A 20,423-nucleotide genomic window follows, 5' to 3' on the forward strand; every position below is an offset into this window, starting at 1 on the left:
TCTGTTTGGGACAGGAGTCACATAACTTTAATGCATTTTTAGGTCACTTTAACAGTTGGTATTTTTTCACATTTAAAATTTTTCTTAGATGGACAATATTTCTCTGTATCTAAACTTTGGCACTGCTGACATTTGGGGCTGGGTGATTCCCTTTGGGGGGCTGCCCTGCACTTTCTGGGATGTTTTGCAGCATCCCTGATCTCTACGAGTGATACCCACAGCCTCCTCCAGCTGTGACAACCAAAGATGTCTCCAGATGTCAAATGTACCTTGGGACAAAAATCACACCTGGTTGAGAACCTTGCTCTATATTCATTCCACAAAGAAACAGGACTTTCCTGATAAGAATGAGCATGGACCATGTTCTTTGCTGTCCCAGGGGAAGAGAGACGGAAAAAAATAAAAAGCCATGAGGCTATGTATATCCCAATGCAAGCAAGCAAAATCTATAATAAATTGCAATTATATCTTCAAATCTCTCTTTCCACTCTTAAACTAATTTAGACTCATCCCCAGAATTGCTTACACACCATAAAGATGACTCGTTATAGTTTATAAAATCTTTTTAAAAAAATTGACTACTCAGTTCCTTATATGCAAATGCTTGTCCCTTGTCTAGAAAACTTCGATTTGGCTGCAGTGACCACTGTGATTTTCCAAAAAGATCACACAGCATAATATATGCACTTTATGTATTCCAAAAACACAGAGCATGTTAACAGTTGTTTACATGACGGACATGGACAATAGTCTCCTTAATGGAACACATATCCACATTTAATCCATTATTCCTTTGTAAATAGCACCAAACACTTGGTTATAACACAAAGCCAATTCAGTGCCTAGAGTCCTTATCCTATCAATGAGTTCTTCAGGAAGGACAGGTCATAGCTTATACTGACTATAATAATTTTGTTGTAATTTGGAGATAATAATTGATGCTTAGTATGTCTTTAGGATTTAGGGGCAGAGAAAACTCCCAGAGTCGGAATCGGGAAGAGAAAGACAAATCACATTCTAAGTATGGCATTTGACAATCCAGCCTCTACTGATAACTAGCATACACTATTGGTCCTCCGTTCCTCGGTATTCAAATACTAAAAAATGAAGAATGCATGAACAGGCATCCTAATCAATTAGATGAAACATGCTATGTTTTAGTCATAAATATAGATCCAAATTTTAAAAGCATAACTTCAGTTCTCCTAATTCTTTTCCCCATCAACATTAAGAAGATCTAAGTGCTTATGAATCTGACACCAATCATTTCAGAATCCAAGGAGCACTGACCTCGGCTTTAATTTTGTTGTCTCCAAAACAGAGGTGTTGCAAGTAGGCTGCTGCGTTAGACTGGACCGAGGGAAACTGGTGCTGCAACATCTGAATCACTTCCGGCAGTTCCGGGTCTCTCCATCCAAATTCTCTGAACAAAAGGAAAGAAAGGGGAGAATATGAGAGAGAAATCCTACCACACTGTGAACACATGGTTAGCTCATGTATGAAATGTACCTGAGTTTAAAAGAAAATATTTCACAAATGACTGTTCTGGTTTTCTTACATACAGACCCATTTAAGAGGATTTGATAGAGATTTCCTTGAGTAAATAGTTTTCTTTCTTTCTTTCTTTTTTTTTGAGACGAAATCTCACTCTGTCGCCCAGGCTGGTGTGCAGTGGCGCGATTTCGGCTCACTGCAAGCTCCGCCTCCCCGGGTTCACGCCATTCTCCTGCCTCAGCTTCCCAAGTAGCTGGGACCACAGGTGCCCACCACCACGCCCGGCTTATTTTTTGTATTTTTAGTAGAGTAATTCACCGTATTAGCCAGGATGATCTTGATCTCCTGACCTCGTGATACGCCCGCCTCGGACTCCCAAAGTGTTGGGATTACAGGTGTGAGCCAGCGCGCCTGGCCTAGTAAATAGTTTTCAAGTGCAAACATGTATACTACATATATTGGTTATATAGATTATATATACAGATCAATCTATCAACTGAAGTTACATGTTAATAAAGATTATGAAAAAATAACCTAAAGTAGCATATGATTTTAATATATACATTTTCATTTGAGCTTGAGTGGATTATTCACTTATTTATTTTTAACTTTTTTAAGAGATGGGGTCTTACTGTGTCACCCAGGCTGGAGTGCAGCAGCATAATTATAGCTCACTGCAGCCTCAAACTCCTGGGCTCAAGTGATTCTCCCACCACAGCCTCCCAAATAGCTGGGGTTACAGGCATGTGTCATCATGTCCATCTTAAATGGATCAGATATAGAGGTCATATCTATTCTAGTATATTGTTTCAACAGTCTGATTCAGGCACAGGATTAAGCTAAATTATCAGACAAGAGATAACAGAATTGGATGAGTCCAATCCAAAATGTGATAGCAGCCAATGTTTATATCATTATTATTTTTATTACTGTTGTTATTTTCACAATATCTTCTTTAAAAATAGACAGGGCCTACATGATTCTCTGGGGATAAAATATAATAACATAATGACTTCATAGAAGGAAATTATTTATTTAAAAAGCTAGGCTTATTTGCAGAATGTTAATACATTTTATGCATTGCACTTTTTTTTCCTGTCTCCTCCTTTTTACATCTGAGCTATTTCAAGAAGCTGGTTGTCATCTTAAGCAAAACGCTCTAAAATATTTAAGTCCATTCTAAAACATTATCTTGATTGTACTGTCATACAAAGAAATATTCTTTTATTAAATCTCTCCACTCAACCAGTTAGACCATGCTGCTAACAGGACCAACTGTATGAATTCTATCCCTGCAGCAGGGAACCAATTTTTTAACAGAGAAATAAAATAGCAACCTCCAAGACCACAGGTAAAAACTTGACCCCACAAGCCACCAAAGGGCACTATTTATCCAAAGGACAGGCTAGAAGAGAAGTGAGCCAGTTCTGCAACCACCTCTATTCCTCCTGAAACAACTCAAAAGCATATATCCTATCGATGCCAGGTCGATGCTGTCATCTGGGAAGAGAACACATGAAAAATGGGACAGAGAAGGAACAGATAAAGGTTAAAAGTATCCTCAAAGATTTTAACCTCTTCTCTTTATCTTTCCTTTATCACAATTGGTAGAGGTTGTCAAGCAAACCTTGAAACATGTTGGTGCTTCCTTTACAGCAAGTGAATAAAATATGAAATAGAATACCTCTTGAAGTGGCTTCATTTTTATTGGAAGGATAAAGCATTCTATTTAATGTGCATTGAGCAGTTTATAAATTTACATACAGTCAGACAGATTATATATATACACACACAGATATATATATATACACATCATATATATATACACAGATTATATATATACTATATATATATACACACACACACATACTCAGAAAGACATACAGTTTAATAATGTACTTGTGAAGAAACCTACTCAAGTGATTGCTGATTATGAACAAACTATTGGATCCTTCTTGGCTATGTGATCACAGTAGAAAACAATCATAGAATTAAAGATGTAAAGCCTGTTTTTCTTTCAAATTTAATTTCTTTTGTTTTATAATTCTAAACCACGTCTGCAACATTCAGATAGCACAGTCCTTCTTATAAGAGTAGCCCTCTATAATTATATTCTTTATGCAAATTAAATCAAAATCTACTAAATACCTGTAAATTAAAATTAGAAGTGTAGAGACACTGAATGGCTAAGATGAATTCAGGTAAACCTATGCTTTTGGAAAGTGATTAATAAAGGATTCATTCTAATCTATCTTATTAACCAGTCAGTAATTGCTCTATTAGGCGATGGCTTACACGGCATATGCCAAGTGCACCTTTTGAACAAGAACCCTAGGGAACAGATTCAGGGGCTCTGCACACATGCATGCAACTGTGCACATGTGCTTGCACACACCCTCCTCAAACTCAGACAGGAAGGATGAACATTCCAAAGACTCATGAGTGCAGAAGGGATCCACGTCCCTCACACTAGGTCAAAAGAAAGGCTGTTGGCAGCTCTGCCCTCTCCCCAACCCCAAAACCTCTGGAATCCCAAGCATCCCTTCCCTCCCCACTTCTGTTCTCCCAGACCTCGTTACTCACCTTCACTCTGCTGACCTGCAAGTCTCCTCCCACCTCCCAATCACCACTCTTCCCACCTGAGGCATTTAAACACGCAGATACGTACACGTGACTGTGCCACTTTCCTGCTCCACACCCCACTATGGCTCCCACCATCCTTGAGAGTCTAAGACACTCCCATGACCTTAGATGCCTTGCTGGGCTCGTCCACTCCTGCCTCGCAGGCTCCTGCCTGGCCCTGGCCTGCCTCTGCTCCTGTGCTCCTGTCCTCCTGTCCCCTGGCCTGCCTGGCCCAGTGGCCTCTCACTTAAATGCGGGGCCTCAGGCTCTTTACAGCTTCCTCGGGGAATCCCGTCCCAACTCCTATCCACGCAATGCCCAGTGGAGGATGACACCGTCATGCTGTGGGCCATGAGGTGACCCTCTCTCGCTTCACTCTGGTAGGCTCCGAGGCCAGGGCCGCAACTCTGCTGGTCATCTTCGTCAGCAGGCTCCTCCAGTTCTCCCTAACACCAGACAGACTCCACACAAACGTGTTTTGAAAGAATGAAGGTGCCAACGAATGAAGAAAGGGCTTGGACAGGGACAGTGTTTCTACAGTTCTAGCAGTGACTCTCAGAAGAGCAAGAGTCATTCCCAGATTAGCCACACAACACACACACACACACCCCCAACACACACACACTCACACACATACACACACCCAACACACACATACACCCAACACACACACTCACACACCCCCCAACACACACACACTCAGACACACCCAACACACACATACACCCAACACACACACCCAACACACACACTCACACACACACCCAACACACATACACCCAACACACACACACACACCCAACACACATACACCCAACACACACACCCAACACACACACTCACACCCAACACACACACACCCAACACACACACACACCCAACACACACACCCAACACACACATACACTCAGCACACACACACCCAACACACACACACCCAACACACACACCCAATACACACATACACTCAGCACACACACACCCAACACACACACTCAGCACACCCCAACACACACAACACACACACCCAACACACACATAAACTCAACACACACACCCACCAACACACACTCAGCACACACACCCCAACCTACACACACCCAACACACACACTCAGCACACACACCCCCAACACACACCCAACACACATAAACTCAACACACACATCCCCAACACACACTCAACACACACATACACTCAGCACACACACCCCAACCCACACACCCCCAACACACACCTAACACACACATCCAACACACACATGAACTCAACACACACACCCAACACACACCCAACACACATACACTCAGCACACACACCCCAACACACACCCAACACACACGCTGAGCACACACACACCCAACACACACACCCCAACACACATGCGCATACACACCACACACACCCAACACCCAACACACACACACACCCAATACACACATCCAACATGCACAGACACCCAACACACACACCCCACACACATACACTCAGCACACACACACCCAAACACACACACACTCACCAAATACACTCAGCACACACACACCCAACACACACACCCAACAAACACATACACTCAGCACACACACACATACACTCAGCACACACACACCCAAACACACACACACTCAACAAATACACTCAGCACACACACACCCAACACACACACCCAACACACACATACACTCAGCACACACACACCCAAACACACACACACTCAACAAATACACTCAGCACACACACACCCAACACACACACCCAACACACACATACACTCAGCACACACACACATACACTCGGCACACACACCCAACACACATCCAACACACACATACACTCAGCACACACAGCCCCCACACCCACATCATGCACACACACCAACACACACCCAACACATACACTCAGCACACACACCCCAACCCACACAACCCAAAACACATACACTCAGCACACACACCCCAACACACACTGAGCACACACACACCCCACATACACACAACACACACACACATAACCAATACACATACACACACCCACATCACACACACACACCCAACACACACACCCAACACACACACTCCACACACACACACCCCAACACACATGCACACATGCCAAACACACACACCCAACACCCAACACACACACGCCCAATACACACACCCAACATGCACACACACACCCAACATGCACACACCCAACACACTCAAACACACCCAACATACACTCACGCACCCAGCACACACAGACTCTATGCTGCTAACCTGAGCAGACTTCTCTATGCCGCCATCGCATCTCACAACTCTGTGGCTTAGACTCCCCAGTGGCCTCCCACTGCACTTAGACAACAATCTGTGAGGGTGACGTGAAGGTGCAAAATTTATGGGGGGCAACTCTGGGGCACAGTGAAAGGGGGTGAAGGAGAAAAAGCCCGGATCATAAAGCCAGACAAGACTGGAATGTGAACGTAAGTTAGCGTTCAGATCCTCTGGCCTTAAACAAGCTTCCCAGAAATTGGGTTGGAGTTGATTGTGTCTCCAGGCAGTTGACTTCTGGTTTATTCTAATTGGCAGTCCCTCAGGACTCAGTTACTGCAGCAGTTACCCACTAAGAAAAGACTAATCTTTTCAAATGTTCTCCTCAATTTCACAAAATAGATGCTAAAAGAGCACCCTCCAGCAGAAAGTCTGGGGGAATGATTTATCTCCAAGGCTCTTTTTCTATAACAGTTTTGTTTCGCTTAAATGAGATTCCGTTTGGTTTTCTTTTTGCTGATCATGGATATATACCCCAGAGGAATAGCAGCAGGCCTGGAGAAAATAGTCTGTCTGAATCATTTTGGCCAGAATTCAGTGTGTAGTATGGTTTCTTCACATAAGGTCTTAATCCTTAAGGACAAAGAGGATCTTGTAAGACAAAAAAGTTCTGGAAAGAACAAATACCAAAGAGGGAACAGCACCTGCCAAGGTGTGAAGTCACAGGAGGGGTTATGTGGGAAAGGGGAGCCATTCCGCATGTCTGGGGCATGACTGTGAAGGGGATGGGGGCTTCCGGAGAGGAGGGCTGTCTGGGAACACGGGGAGTTGGAGCAGGGGCTGGAAAGCAAGCTTGAGATGAGATCATGAAAGATCATTCATTCAAATACAAAAAAATCTGGATCTGGTCTGTGGATAGTATCGTGAAAAAGAAATCGAGTAAGATTTGTTTAGAATTACACAACAGGAAGAATAATAATCTCCAGTAATAATGTGAGCACATACTAAAAGTCAGTTGCCAAGGTTCTCTGGTCACACACTTTAATGTTCTAAACCTTAACGAACATTGTGTCATTTATTTTCATCTTACAGAAGAGGCAACTTAAGGTGTTACTGAACTTAAGTGATGAAGCTGGAATAAAATTCTAGTTGTCTCCTCTTGAATCCATAAGTATAGCCATAAAACTATGTTGCCTGCTATAATCATTCTCTTGAAATAATGTCTAAAACAGTGATTTTTAAAAGACAACGTCTAAAGAATAAATAACGTCTAAAACAGTGTCCCTCCAAGGACATTTGGCAAAGCCTGAAGACAGTTTTGGTTGTCACCCATGGAAGGCGCTGCTGGCATCCAGTGGGTAGAGGCCAGGGAAGCAGCCAACCTTATGCAGTGCACAGGACAGTCCCCACAACAAAGAATTATTGGTCCCCAAATGCCACCAGCGCCCAAGTTGAGAAGCTCTGTTCTCAACATGTACTGTATTTGATCAGTTTTGTTGAGCGAGATTGTAAATCTTTCCCTCCTTGACTGTTGTTCTACAATGAGCACAGGATTTGGCATCAGAATACCTGTCAAGAAGTTCAGAATTTGAACATCTGGCTCTGTCCCTTTTATCCCATAAATACAGGACAGTCCCTTAGACCTAGCTGGCCTTGGTTTCCATGGATCAATATATAAAGAACAATACCACCTATTTTACTGAATTTCTCTTAAAATGCCAAAATAAAATAATATATATGAAAGTGCTTGATAAACTACTAAGAGCTAGATATTTTCTAGTAATTTTTACTTTAAGACTGCCAAAAGGGATACATTTCTTTTTAAAATCTATGTTAATACCACTGAAGGTTTTATAAACCTTATAATCTTTCACTGATATGTATTCATTTAGACATTATACTTATTTTAAGAACTCTAAGTGTAAAGGGAGACACTGCTTTAGCTAGTAGTACAATTTGCCCTTTCAAAACAATTTCCTTTCTTCCTAACTCCCCTTGGGAGGCAGTGTGCTAGAGTGGGAAATGGTCTTTGGATGCAACCAGACCTGGTTCGAATCCTGCTCCACCGTTAACTGTCTCTGCAGCCTTGGGCTTGGGTCTGAGTCTTGCTGGCTGGCAGGGAGGTGCTCACTGTGTAGATGAACATCGAGTCCATCTGTCCCACTGAGATAAAAATCCTACCTGAGAGTATTATTGGGATGATTAGAAATAATATATGTGAATCCCTTAGAGCAGTGGCTGGCATCTAGCATGGGCTCTCTAGAAATGACAGGTATTGTATATCACTAAGAAGAGGAGAAATGAGAACCCTCTACAATTTCCCACAGTAGCCAAACTCATAACTCTCATTTGTGACTGGGCTTCACTTTAGAAATGTTAATGGAAATGGGGATATGCAAATGTAACCTTTTCTCCATTAAAACTTGTCACACAGGCCCACAATATTGTGACTAAATCCTCACTCTTACATGGACTATCTGAGTTGTTAAAATCACAACGCTCAGCACAGCTAAACAGCCAACAGATCATGACTATGTTCAACAGTTCATGACTGTGCTGCTGGTATGCAAACCAAAAAGTTGATGCATTGTCACAATATCTTATCAAGCTTCTCCATTGAAAAGAGTCCCAGGACAACTGGAATCCTCACAATTTCAAACTATTTTCAGCAAAGCTTTATGGTGGCAGACATGGCTCACTTTGATTGCAATCTAAACTATTTCCATTGAGGGCAGGGCTGTGTGGACATTATTAAAATGTATGATAATTTTAATCCTTTAGAAACTCTGAACTCAAAATGTTTTGAAGACCGTTCCGATTTTGACTTTCATATTTGGAGTCACGAGGAAGTAGGCGATTTTGTTTTTCATTTGGTCTTGTTGATGCAGTTGGGAAGGGTGCAGGGGTGATGGTCATAAGAAAGTTAGATAGATTTTTTAAAGAACAAAATGGAGATATTTACATTCTTGTTGACCAAAGAGAACTTATTCAACAATTAACATATAAAAGTATTAATATCTTAATCCTCATTCCTGGATAGTTTGTAAACAAAAACAAAAAGCTGCCCTATACAATTTTTTTTTTTTTTGAGACAGTCTCACTCTATTGCCCAGGCTGGAGTGCAGTGGTGCGATCTTGGCTCACTGCAACCTCCTCCTCATGGGTTCAAGTGATTCTCCTGCCTCAGCCTCCTGAGTAGCTGGGATTACAGGCACCCACCATCACACCTGGGTAATTTTTGTATTTTTAGTAGAGACAAGATTTCGCCATATTGACCAGGCTGGTCTTGAACTCCTGACCTGAGGTCTCCCAAAGTGCTGCGATTACAGGCATGAACCACGGCGCCCGGCCTGCCCTATACAATTAATCACATTTTTTCAAAACACCAACATGGCTTTTATATAAACAATAGCACTAGAATGATGACTATCTGGAAAGCAAGCTCAATGGTTATACCATTTTTAAAGAAGAAATGGCCTTCTCCAAGCATATGCTAAGAAAAATTAATTCCCCAAACTGTATCATAAACATTAATTCATGCTACCATGATTTCTGGTCCTGGCTCATGATGGAGCAGCCACAGATCTCCCTGGAGACGTGCTCGGCTCATGGGGAACTAGAAGGTGCTCCACCCAGCCAGCAGCTCCTCCATCCAATCAGGTAATTCCCTTCTTATATGAAATCTGTATTATTAGTTACACCCACGTTTTCACAAAAGATTGAGGCAACTCAGACAAATTATATATGAGATAAGATGATAAAACGGAAATGAAAAATCAAGTACACTAAAGAGAGAGAATTCAAATGTTATAAACACAGGGTCAGCATTCATGCCTGATCTGCATCAAATTTGATTCTTTCCTTACAAGTAGCCTTGACAACAGGAGAGAAATGAACAAAGGCGAGAAGGGGCTATTCCTGTTCATTTAGTGAAAGGACAGAATCCCCACTGGGAAATTAGGGGGCAGGGATCTGAGACTTTTTCTACCTGCCCCTATATTTGTGATAAAGACTCTGGTTAGGACACTGGGAAAGACTGAAGAGTGGCCCCCAACGTTATCCAGGTCCTAGTCCCTAGAACCTGCTAATGCTGGCTTCTATGGCCAAATGGACTTTGCAGATGTGATTCAGTATCCTGAGGTGGGAGATGATCCTCAGTTATCCAGTGGGCCCTAAATGCCATCATAAGTGTCCTAAGATGAGGGAGGCAGAGGGAGAGTGGACGCAGAAGAGGGCAATGTAACACTGACGCACGAGGCCATGCTGCTGTGTTGAGCATGGAGGAGGGGGCCACGAGCCGAGGGGTGCAAGGAATGCAGCTCTACAAGCTGGAAAAGGCCAGGACAGTTTCTCCTAGAACCTCTAAAGGGAGCCTGGCAGTACAGACACCTTGACTGCAACACAATGAACTTGATGTTGGATTTCTGGCCTCCAGAACTGTATGAGAATAAATGTGTGTTGTTTTAAGCCACCAGTTTTAGCTTAATCTGTATTAGCAGCAGCAGTAGAAATCTAACACAGAAGCCCATCTGACCCCAGGACATGGTCCTTTTAAGCCTGGAAAGAGACCACCCCACTAGGGCAAGAAGGTGAGAGAGGCCAAGAAGCACCACCTCTGATGCCAATTTGGAGAGTCTTCGACGTGACTTTTGATTATAAGGCCGACTCTTCCATTGATTTACTCTGACTTTCTGACCACCTCTCGTTCATCTAAGAGTTGGAAATGCAATTTCCCTGAGCTTCAGCTTATTTCAGTAGGGCCCAGTAGCTTTCACCTCTTGCCATGTTCCTGAAGGCTGCCTGCCTGTCTGCTTTGTCTAAGGATTCAGTCAGGAACGCTCTCACTCCTCCAACCAATGTTTAATGGCCACTGTGTGTTTGTCCAATGGAATACAGTGTTGAACAGAGCAAAGGTTCCTATTCTTGGAGAGCTGACTTTCGACTGGTCACTGGTCATTAACATTATTAAAAGAGCAGAATGTATTATTTTTCAGATAGTGATACATGTGTAGTGGGTTGAAGAGTGTCTCCCAGAATTCATGTCCTCCTGGAACCTTAGAACGTGATCTTATTTGGAAATAGAATCTTTGCAGATGTAATTGAGGTAAGGATGGAAATGAGATCAGACTGGATTGGGGTGGCCCCTGAGTCAAAAGAGAGTGTCCTCATAAGAGACAAAGGAAGACACAGACACAGAGAGAGGCAATATGAAGAGGAAGGCAGGGGCTGGAGTGATGCAGACACAAGCCTAGGGACACCGAGGATTCTGGCCACCACCAGAAGCGAGAAGAGGGGCAGGACTCTCCCTCAGCGCCTCTGGAGAGACGCTACACTGCTCACACCGTGATTTTGGTCTGGCAGAATCAATTTCTGTTGTTTTAGGCCACCCAGTTGGTGGTGCTTTGTTATGGCCACCACCAGCAAACTCATACAAGTGGGATGGGAAAATAAAGCCAAGTAGAGACAGGGACATGACAGTCTGTGTGTCTGTAGGTGGGTGGGGGGTGGGGGGTGGTTATTATAAATACAGAGGCCAGGGGAGACTGCTTCAAGAAGGTGACACCAGAGCTGAGTGGAGGGAACATTCCAGAATAGGAAAACGGGAGTAACAAGCCTCTGAGGCAGAAGTGTGCCTGGCATGTCAGACAAGAGGTAAGAAGGTCAGGGGGTGAAGAGAAGTGAGTTCCGGGCCCTGCTGGGAGACCAACAGGGGGCCCTGATGTGTCCGACATCGCAGGCCTCTGGCTTCTGCTCCAAGACATAGGGAAGCCACTGGAACCCTGGGATCTGAAACTCACATTCTTAAAGGATCCCTTTGACAGTGGCTGCCTGGATGCGTGCATCTGTTGACTCTCATAAACTGCAGGCCTAAAATCGTGCATTTCTTGGGTATCAATTATACCTGAATGACGCTGAGTTCTGGAAAAGGGCCCCGCTGGATGCTGGGTTAAGAACAGATTCTGAGGGGCGGGGCAGGAGCAGAGAGCAGTGGGGGTGCTGATGGTGGCTCAGCCCCAGCAGGGTCAGAGGATGCTGAGATGCGTGGGCAGTCTGGATGCCATTTGAAGGTAGAGCCTGCAGGAATTCCTGGAGGGGTGCATTTGAGTATGAGAAAAGAAAGAGGCCCTCTGTGAGCCCCTATGCAAAGCCTACTCCATGCCTCCCACCCATATCACTGGGGGCCCACTGCGCAGGTTAGTCAGGGAAGGCCACCTTGTGGGGACTGTGGGGACTCTTGTTTCACAATTAGGAGGAACAATTTCAACTAGCAAGTTTTCTCCTGGCTGGTAAAGTGAAGAGAGAAAACAGTAAAATGATGAGAAAATTGTCTATTTCTGAACTAATGGATACTAACTGCCTTACATTAATCTTAGTCAAGTAATGGGCTTCTCTGAATTCAGTTCATCAGAACTTAGGGGTGAGGAATGATGTAAAATGATTAGTCCCAATTTATGCTATTATTTATCATATTTAATTACATGTAGCTTAAATATTAACAAATTTCTGCTTCTATATAGAATATTTAGGTCCTTTAGAAGACATAAATATTCTCAAAGACCATTAGATTACAATGGATATCATCAATTATGTCATAATACCTATGCAATATCCAATTAACTTTAAAACAGCATTTATTCATTCATTAATGCAACTAGACTTTTTCAATATAAATATGCTACAAAATGAAAAAAATAACCTCGAACATGTAAGAATTTAGTTGCCCTGGAAATTCTAACAGGTTCTGTCTGGTGGTAACAGCTCAAGGGAAAAAATACAAATTAGTGTCCATAAACTTTACCTTGTACAGCATGATGACTTTATAGAAAATGTTTATATTCGCCACTATGTATCTATTTTAAAATTAACGGCCCATGATGTTTCTTAGAAAATCACCTGGAGCTGTGAACCTGGAGCGTAAATAAGAGGGAAGGGATTTGATGCCCAAAATACTCGGATTAGGAGATTTACGAACATTTGAGCAGTGGTTTTTACTTTGTTGATATCAGGATAAGATCAGAATTTTGCTTTAGGATTAGATTAAGAATTTGAGAAAACCACAAAGGCCTTGGTCAGCCTCAAAATGTTTTATTATACGTACATATGTATGTGTGCATGTGGGCGCATGTGTATGTATATGTGCAGATCTCTGTGTATAATATATAGTGTGTAGATATTATATATGTATAATACATATAGTATGTGTGTATGTTTGTATTTATGCACACATATAATGCATATATACACATATAATATACATACTACAGGAAACTTGATATATACACTTAAAATATATTGTGTATAAACCATAGACTAGAGCACACTTTCTTATAAATTAGGTAACCATACCACTTGACAATTGTCCCTGAAAAAAACATAAATGGTGCACTTGATGAATCTCTTTATGAAAACTTAACTTCTGATAGAAGCCACAATGATACAGGTAGATGCATTCTGATAACAAGAACACCATCTCTTGAGATCCCACACTAAGCTCTGTGTTTCTGGAAGTGAGAACCTGTCCCGAAGTACCTGTCACAGTGTCTTTACAATGTGAATCATGAACGCATACCTTGGGGCTGACGGTTTACCACAGTCTAGTCTCGGCTAGAACATGATTTCACAATATCCATTTTTGGTTTTCATCATCATCACCTTATCTTAGTTCTTCGAAGAATGCCAACTTAATTTATCTCAGATAATATTGAGCAGAGATACTTCCTCTAAAGAAAATCTTAATAGAATCTAACAAAATGTGGTCTAATTTGGCCTAACATTTGGTCTCTGTGCTCTCCCAAGCTCTCAGCCTCTAGTACCAAACAGTGGTTCCTGCCCTCAGACTGTAGTGGGCAACACAGTGGGAGCAGAATTATCTACCAGAAAAAGCCTGTTATCTAAGAAGGAAGAGGGTACTCCTTGTTCTTGTTTTATGGGTTCATTTCCTGATAGGCCATGTGGTGTGGCATTCAGGAAGAGTGTACTTCAGAAACCAGCTGCTAGCAATGTCACTGCCATCCAACCAAGGGCATCAGGATCACACCTGCGTTTGAACCAAGTTGGGCTTATTGCTCATAATAAGAAAGGACTCACACCATGGGGAACCATGGGACATTTTAGTAAGAGGGCGTTGAATAGACTGACAAAATTTGACTTGTTCTGGGTGTTTTGGGAAGATTCAAAGGAGCAAGGCTCTGTTCTGGATTGGGTGCCACCAGGATGTAGAGTAAATTTCATGGTCGGGGGGCTTGAAGAATCTTATCTAGAAGGAGAAAAAACTGAGTAATGCTCAACCTGTGATTGGCCAAGAATGAGCAGTCATTCATATCAGCCAGGCTACTGTGAGTTGTGTGGTCATTTTTGTGGTTTGGGGGCCATCATATTTTATATTCATATTTACCATTCGTATTCATATTTGACACTTCAGTATAATTTTTGAGGAATGACTTCATGGATTACATTAGATTGTTTTAACCTGAAATACATTAGGAATGGGAGGAAAGCTTTTGAGTGTGGTTGTTTAGCTGCTAGAATAATACAAAAACAAAACAAAACAAAAAAAAAATAAAAATCTAAAGCCATTTCATTAGATCTACAGTCATTAGTGTCCATGTCAAAAAACAACCAAAACACACTCATCTATGTGTATTGCTTCACTTTGTCCTTAAAGAAATCCTAAAGAACATATGAATATTTGGGCATATTCTTAATATGAGGATAAAAAGGGGCTACAGTGTCCAAGTGTCCATTCATAATTATTTCTCATTACTAGACATTAAAAGCAAATCAATTCCATAGGTATTTTCTTTGATCATATTTCAGAGTACTTTGCTATAAAACTTTTAACTTACCTCCATTTCCAGACTCTGCATTTCTTTAAATATAAAATGTGGAGAATATTTTCACCCTTCAGTTTGAATAAAATAACCAACAATGGACCATGGGTGAAAACGCTGTTGAAAGGCCCAACTATAGGTCATTGTCTTGGATGATTCTATATCTGTACAACTGAATACATAAGCAAGTTTTGTTTTCAAATGCAACAATAATAAAATATAATATTGATTTCAATATAATGGTACTCAATTACCTTTCATTTCTACCCATTGATAAAGTCTTAGACTAGCCTTTTTCTTACCTCTGTGTCTGCTCCACTCTAAGCAGAATGTGTATAATTAATTTGAAAATTAATTGAAAGTTTGCAGTGAATTTAAAGGGTGTTATCTTTCATTGCTGCCATAGATCTCTATAATTTTTTTTTTTTTTTTGAGACAGGGTCTTGCTCTGTTGCCCAGGTTGGGGTGTGGTGGTGTGATCATAGCTCACTGTAGCCTTGAATTCCTGAAATCAAGTGATCCTCCTGTCTCAGCCTCCAAAGTAGCTAGTACTACTGGCACGCACCAACACACTCAGCTAGTTTTTAAATTTTTTGTACAGACAGGGTCTCACTAGGTTGCCCAGGCTGGTCTCCAACTCCGAGGCTCAAGTGATCCTTCTGCCTCAGCCTCCCAAAGTGCTGGGATTACAGGCGTGAGCTACCGCACCCAGCCCATAGACCTTTATAATTTAAAATGAGGTAGAGGGGTACACAGGGCAGATGGAAGAAGTTTGACTACACCATAAAGACTAAGTGGCAGAGACACATAGTTTTGTTCGTGCAAATAATAAATGCATCTATCATCTTTTCACTAATTAAGAACGATGGTTTCTTTATTAAGCATTTTAAAAGTTCTATTTCCACAGCAGCAAACTGAAGCCACTAGGAAAAAAAAAGAACTTGGGTCTTTAAGAATGTTGGTTTACTATTTAAGTGTTGTACTGATTTATTTTTTATAAATCAAATATTTTTTATTTGTGAGAAGTGACTGAACACAATCATTGGCCGGAGTGTTTCGGCTGCTTGACTTTTTAGAACTTGAGTTTCCCAAACTTTATTGGTTCACAAACCTCTTCTTATTTCACAGGGTGCCCCCCGGTCCGAAACAAATGCCTGAGAGTTCCATTTAGTAAGTTCTTAGGTCTGAACAGCTTGAATCATCTACATCCTAACATGTCTGTGCTTTGGGGCACTGCACAACTTCTCAAAACTTGGAAGCAGACAATGCCATCTTCACATCCTCTCCTATGCTGATTGTCACTAGCGCTTGCTTCATATCACAGAAACCTCTGAAAATCCAGGTATGCAAAGTGATGACATCATTGAAAGGAATGTGGCACAGCTGGATTTTGAAACTGAACTAATGGGAGCTCATGTTTCAACCTGGTTTCAAGATACCATATTTATCTTGAAAATTTAAAATATCCCTCGGAATCCCTCAAATTTCCTGTGTTGCCCTGGGACACCTTGGCATCTAGTTTGGAAACAGAGCAAACAAATCGTCCTCACGACAGCTGTGACCTAACCATTAATGAAAAACTTCAGCAAAATGAACAATTATTGGGAGAAGGGCAAATTATGCGTACATGAATAGGAAGGTCGTCTTGTAAAGTTTATACTCAGAATTTCAGAATTTCAATTAAGTGACACAGTAGCTAAGTAAAATAAATAAAAACTTGTAGTTTGGGAAAATAGACTTACACTCAATTTCTAAAAATTTGCTTATGTAAATGTTTTGAAATGTATCGTTTTATGACTTTGAAAGTCCTAAATCACAGCTTTCCTTAACAATTATTTATATATTTAAAAATACTAAAAATTTTGGGGAAAGTATCAGCATTTAGAATTACTTTATCTTTTTTTACATTAGCAAGAGTACAGTAGAATGAGATCATGCAATGTTCATGACAAAAACACCATTTTAGCGGCAGTAGCATTACTGAAAATGCTTTATTATATTCAGTCTGTTCTTCGCTGCATCAAATTGCTCTTAATGTCTTCAATCTTGTACGTGAACTTAAGGGACCTCCTTCACACCCATTTGTTGCCCTTTCTCCAGATCCTTTGCTGGGCTGATACGGACTTAGACTGCAGAATGAGAAATCAATGAGAGACTTGAGAGCCAGAGAAAGCAAACAAACTCAGCGATGTGAAAACTGCTGTCAGGACAGTGTAACAAGCAGCTCTTTCTAGATTTCACTGCACTGCAGTGATCAGAAACTGGGGGTGGGGCGGAGATTATACCTTAGTCCTATGTCTACAGACAACTGTAGATTTAATAATCAGGGATTATCTCCTGTACATAACATTATTTTACAATAAGCACTGGCATAAGTTCATTTCTTACAAGTAGAAGTCAACATAATGCAAGCTCACATTTAAGGAGCATGTTCTGCGTTGCTAAGAACTGCTCTTAATGCCTCCCTCACTTAATGTTCACCACATTCCAATCAGGGCGGTGCCATAAATACTCCATTTTACAGATGTAACATCTGCAGTATAGATGCAGTATAGCTTCAGCCACTTGCTAGGAGTCTCACAGATCATCAGGTGATGGAGGCAGAATTAACCATGGGCTCTCTTCAGAGCCCACAGTCTTACCCAGGTGGCTCACTGTCTCATCAAACACTTTCTGTTACTATTTTTATAAGCCGCTGCAAGTCGGGCACCAAAATGAATGTGTACCCCTCAGTAATTTCATTAGGATAAAGTAAAATTCATCTACTTTAGGACTAACACCATGTTTCTTATGGATCTTTCCATTATAATTGCCTTCTCCCCTCTAAATCAAGAGTTGTGTAATTTAAGAATAGCAGTATCTCACACAAAGATATTTTATGTTGCTGACTTTTATAAAGCAATGAGGCCGGGCGCGGTGGCTCACGCTTGTAATCCCAGCACTTTGGGAGGCCGAGGCGGGCGGATCACGAGGTCAGGAGATCGAGACCACGGTGAAACCCCGTCTCTACTAAAAATACAAAAAATTAGCCGGGCGTGGTGGCGGGCGCCTGTAGTCCCAGCTACTCGGAGAGGCTGAGGCAGGAGAATGGCGTGAACCCGGGAGGCGGAGCTTGCAGTGAGCCGAGATAGCGCCACTGCACTCCAGCTTGGGCAACAGAGCGAGACTCCGTCTAAAAAAAAAAAAAAAAAAAAAAAAAAAGCAATGAACTGTTTGCAAATAAATATCTCTGTTATGCTTTCTCCATTTATAATCTCAGGCAACCTCAGTCTGAGGTTATTCCAGGGCCCAGGGTCAGGAGATGGAACAGAGAATAAAAGGTCACACCTGAAGAAAAAAAATCATCAATGCTCTCAATCAATTCTTACACCTCTCCTTTTCTTTTCTTTTGTGTTCTGTCTCTGAATTTTATGTGGCTTCTCATTGGGCCCCATTTGTTCAAATTCCTCCCAGATTTCTCATGTCCTGCCTTTCTCTGGCTTTTGTGAGTTACCTGTGATTTATTCAATTAAGGACTATTGATATGGTTTGGCTGTGTCCTCACTCAAATCTTCTCTTGAACTGTAGCTCCCATACAGTTTGTGAGATGGAGCTGGTGGGAGATAACTGAATCATGGGGCTGTTTCCCCCATACTATTCTCATGCTAGTGAATAAGTCTCACAAGATCTGACGATTTTATAGCCGTTTCCCCCTTTTGCTTGGCTCTCATTGTCTCTTGCCTGCCGCCATGTAAGACATACCTTTCACCTTCCACCATGATTGTGAGGCCTCCCCAGCCACATGGAACTGTGAGTCCATTAAACCTCTTTTTCTTTATAAATTACTCAGTCTTGGGTATGTCTTTATCAGCAGCATGAAAACAGACTAACATAACGATGATGTGCAAATACAATAGACCATCTAGACAGCTATGTCCATAAAGAGTTATGCGATTTGCTGGTGCAATAAATAAAACCTTCTGGATAAAATATTTTTGCTGATTTGTATCATTCTGCTCACCTTAGTGTTCTCCTGGCTTAAATCTCCCAAAAGGGATTTGCTAAGCTGATCAAAATCGACTGGTTTGATTTGAGACAGATATTTTCTTTAAACAAGGTCTGATACAAAACACCTTTCTGTACACTCAGTATATTTAATTTTTTATGTTTACTTACTTGGTGTAATCTATTGCCTAGACCCAAAACTATTTGGTATTTTTTATTACAATCCATTATGACTAAAAAAATGCTTTACATCGAGTGGCTATTTAGAAAATGATGACTTTCTAGTCATCAAATTTAGTTAGTTGAAACATTGACTGGATTTTTAAAATTTACTTAAATTACTGCAATTTTAATACGCTCAGTTTAGTAGAGTGATGGGCTTTACTAGTTGCTCAATAAACGTTAGTAGTCAATCCACTTTTCTTCCCAGAGCCTGATTTTCAGACAAATTAAATGACTTGTGCAAAGTTGGTAAAAGAAGCTCCCATCACTTCAAGTTTCCCTGAATACATACCCTCTGCTCAATATATGAAGCAAAGCCCACCCTATCCTGGCTGTGGTTCTCAGGAACCACATATCCAGATAAAGGAAGCTGGATGTGATACCTGAATGTGTCTGGGCACAAAAGAATAATTTAATCATAGGTAGAGCAAAGAACATGGTTCCTACCTTGCACAATAGAACTGGGAACTCTCAAATTTTCTGGTGCTCTTTAGGGAATGTTTTTGACTGCATTTGAATAGGTATCAGAGGTGCAGGCTGTGGTCAGAGGCAAGATCTCCAAGAAGGCTTTCTTCTACTAGGTCAGAGAAACGCCCATTTCCTAGGTTCTGAGAACATTCAGATTCACTGTACAACAGTGCATGTCAAATTTACAAAGTGGAAGACGGTCTAGAAACGTTTTTTACACTTCAAGAAGTATGAAATGTATAAAATACTTTTCTGAGCTAGGAGAAGCAGGTATCACCCTTACTTTTAGACTTGCAAATTATAATGCAGGGCAGCCTCCCTTCCCAACTAAGAATTATCTGGCCCAAAATCTCAGTAGTGCTGAGGCTGAGAAACCCTGGTGTATACTGATATTATGCACATTTTGATAGCCCAGAACATAAACTGTAAGAGGCACTACATTAGGTCAAAACACCATCAATTCAGCCCAACATCTTTCTCTGAATAGGACCAAGGGTTTGGGTTGCTGTTGTAATTTAAAATTTGTCTTTGGAGTCATGCCAGAGCT

The 20,423-nt window shown here is 41.5% G+C and overlaps 1 protein-coding gene across 7 annotated transcripts in view; it reads right to left on the reverse strand.

Moving 5' to 3' along the window:
* The window catches only part of CTNND2 (catenin delta 2), a 938,008-nt gene that overhangs the window by 266,798 nt on the left and 650,787 nt on the right, over nucleotides 1-20,423 (reverse strand). For all 7 annotated transcript variants that reach the window (XM_003263165.3, XM_012501684.2, XM_030813911.1 and 4 more), the window contains one exon: nucleotides 1,291-1,423. In XM_003263165.3, the coding sequence (XP_003263213.1) occupies nucleotides 1,291-1,423 (133 nt within the window). The remainder of the gene's footprint in view (nucleotides 1-1,290; nucleotides 1,424-20,423) is intronic.

The sequence above is a fragment of the Nomascus leucogenys genome, chromosome 6 (assembly GCF_006542625.1).
Source record: "Nomascus leucogenys isolate Asia chromosome 6, Asia_NLE_v1, whole genome shotgun sequence".
NCBI classification, from domain to species: Eukaryota; Metazoa; Chordata; class Mammalia; order Primates; family Hylobatidae; genus Nomascus; species Nomascus leucogenys.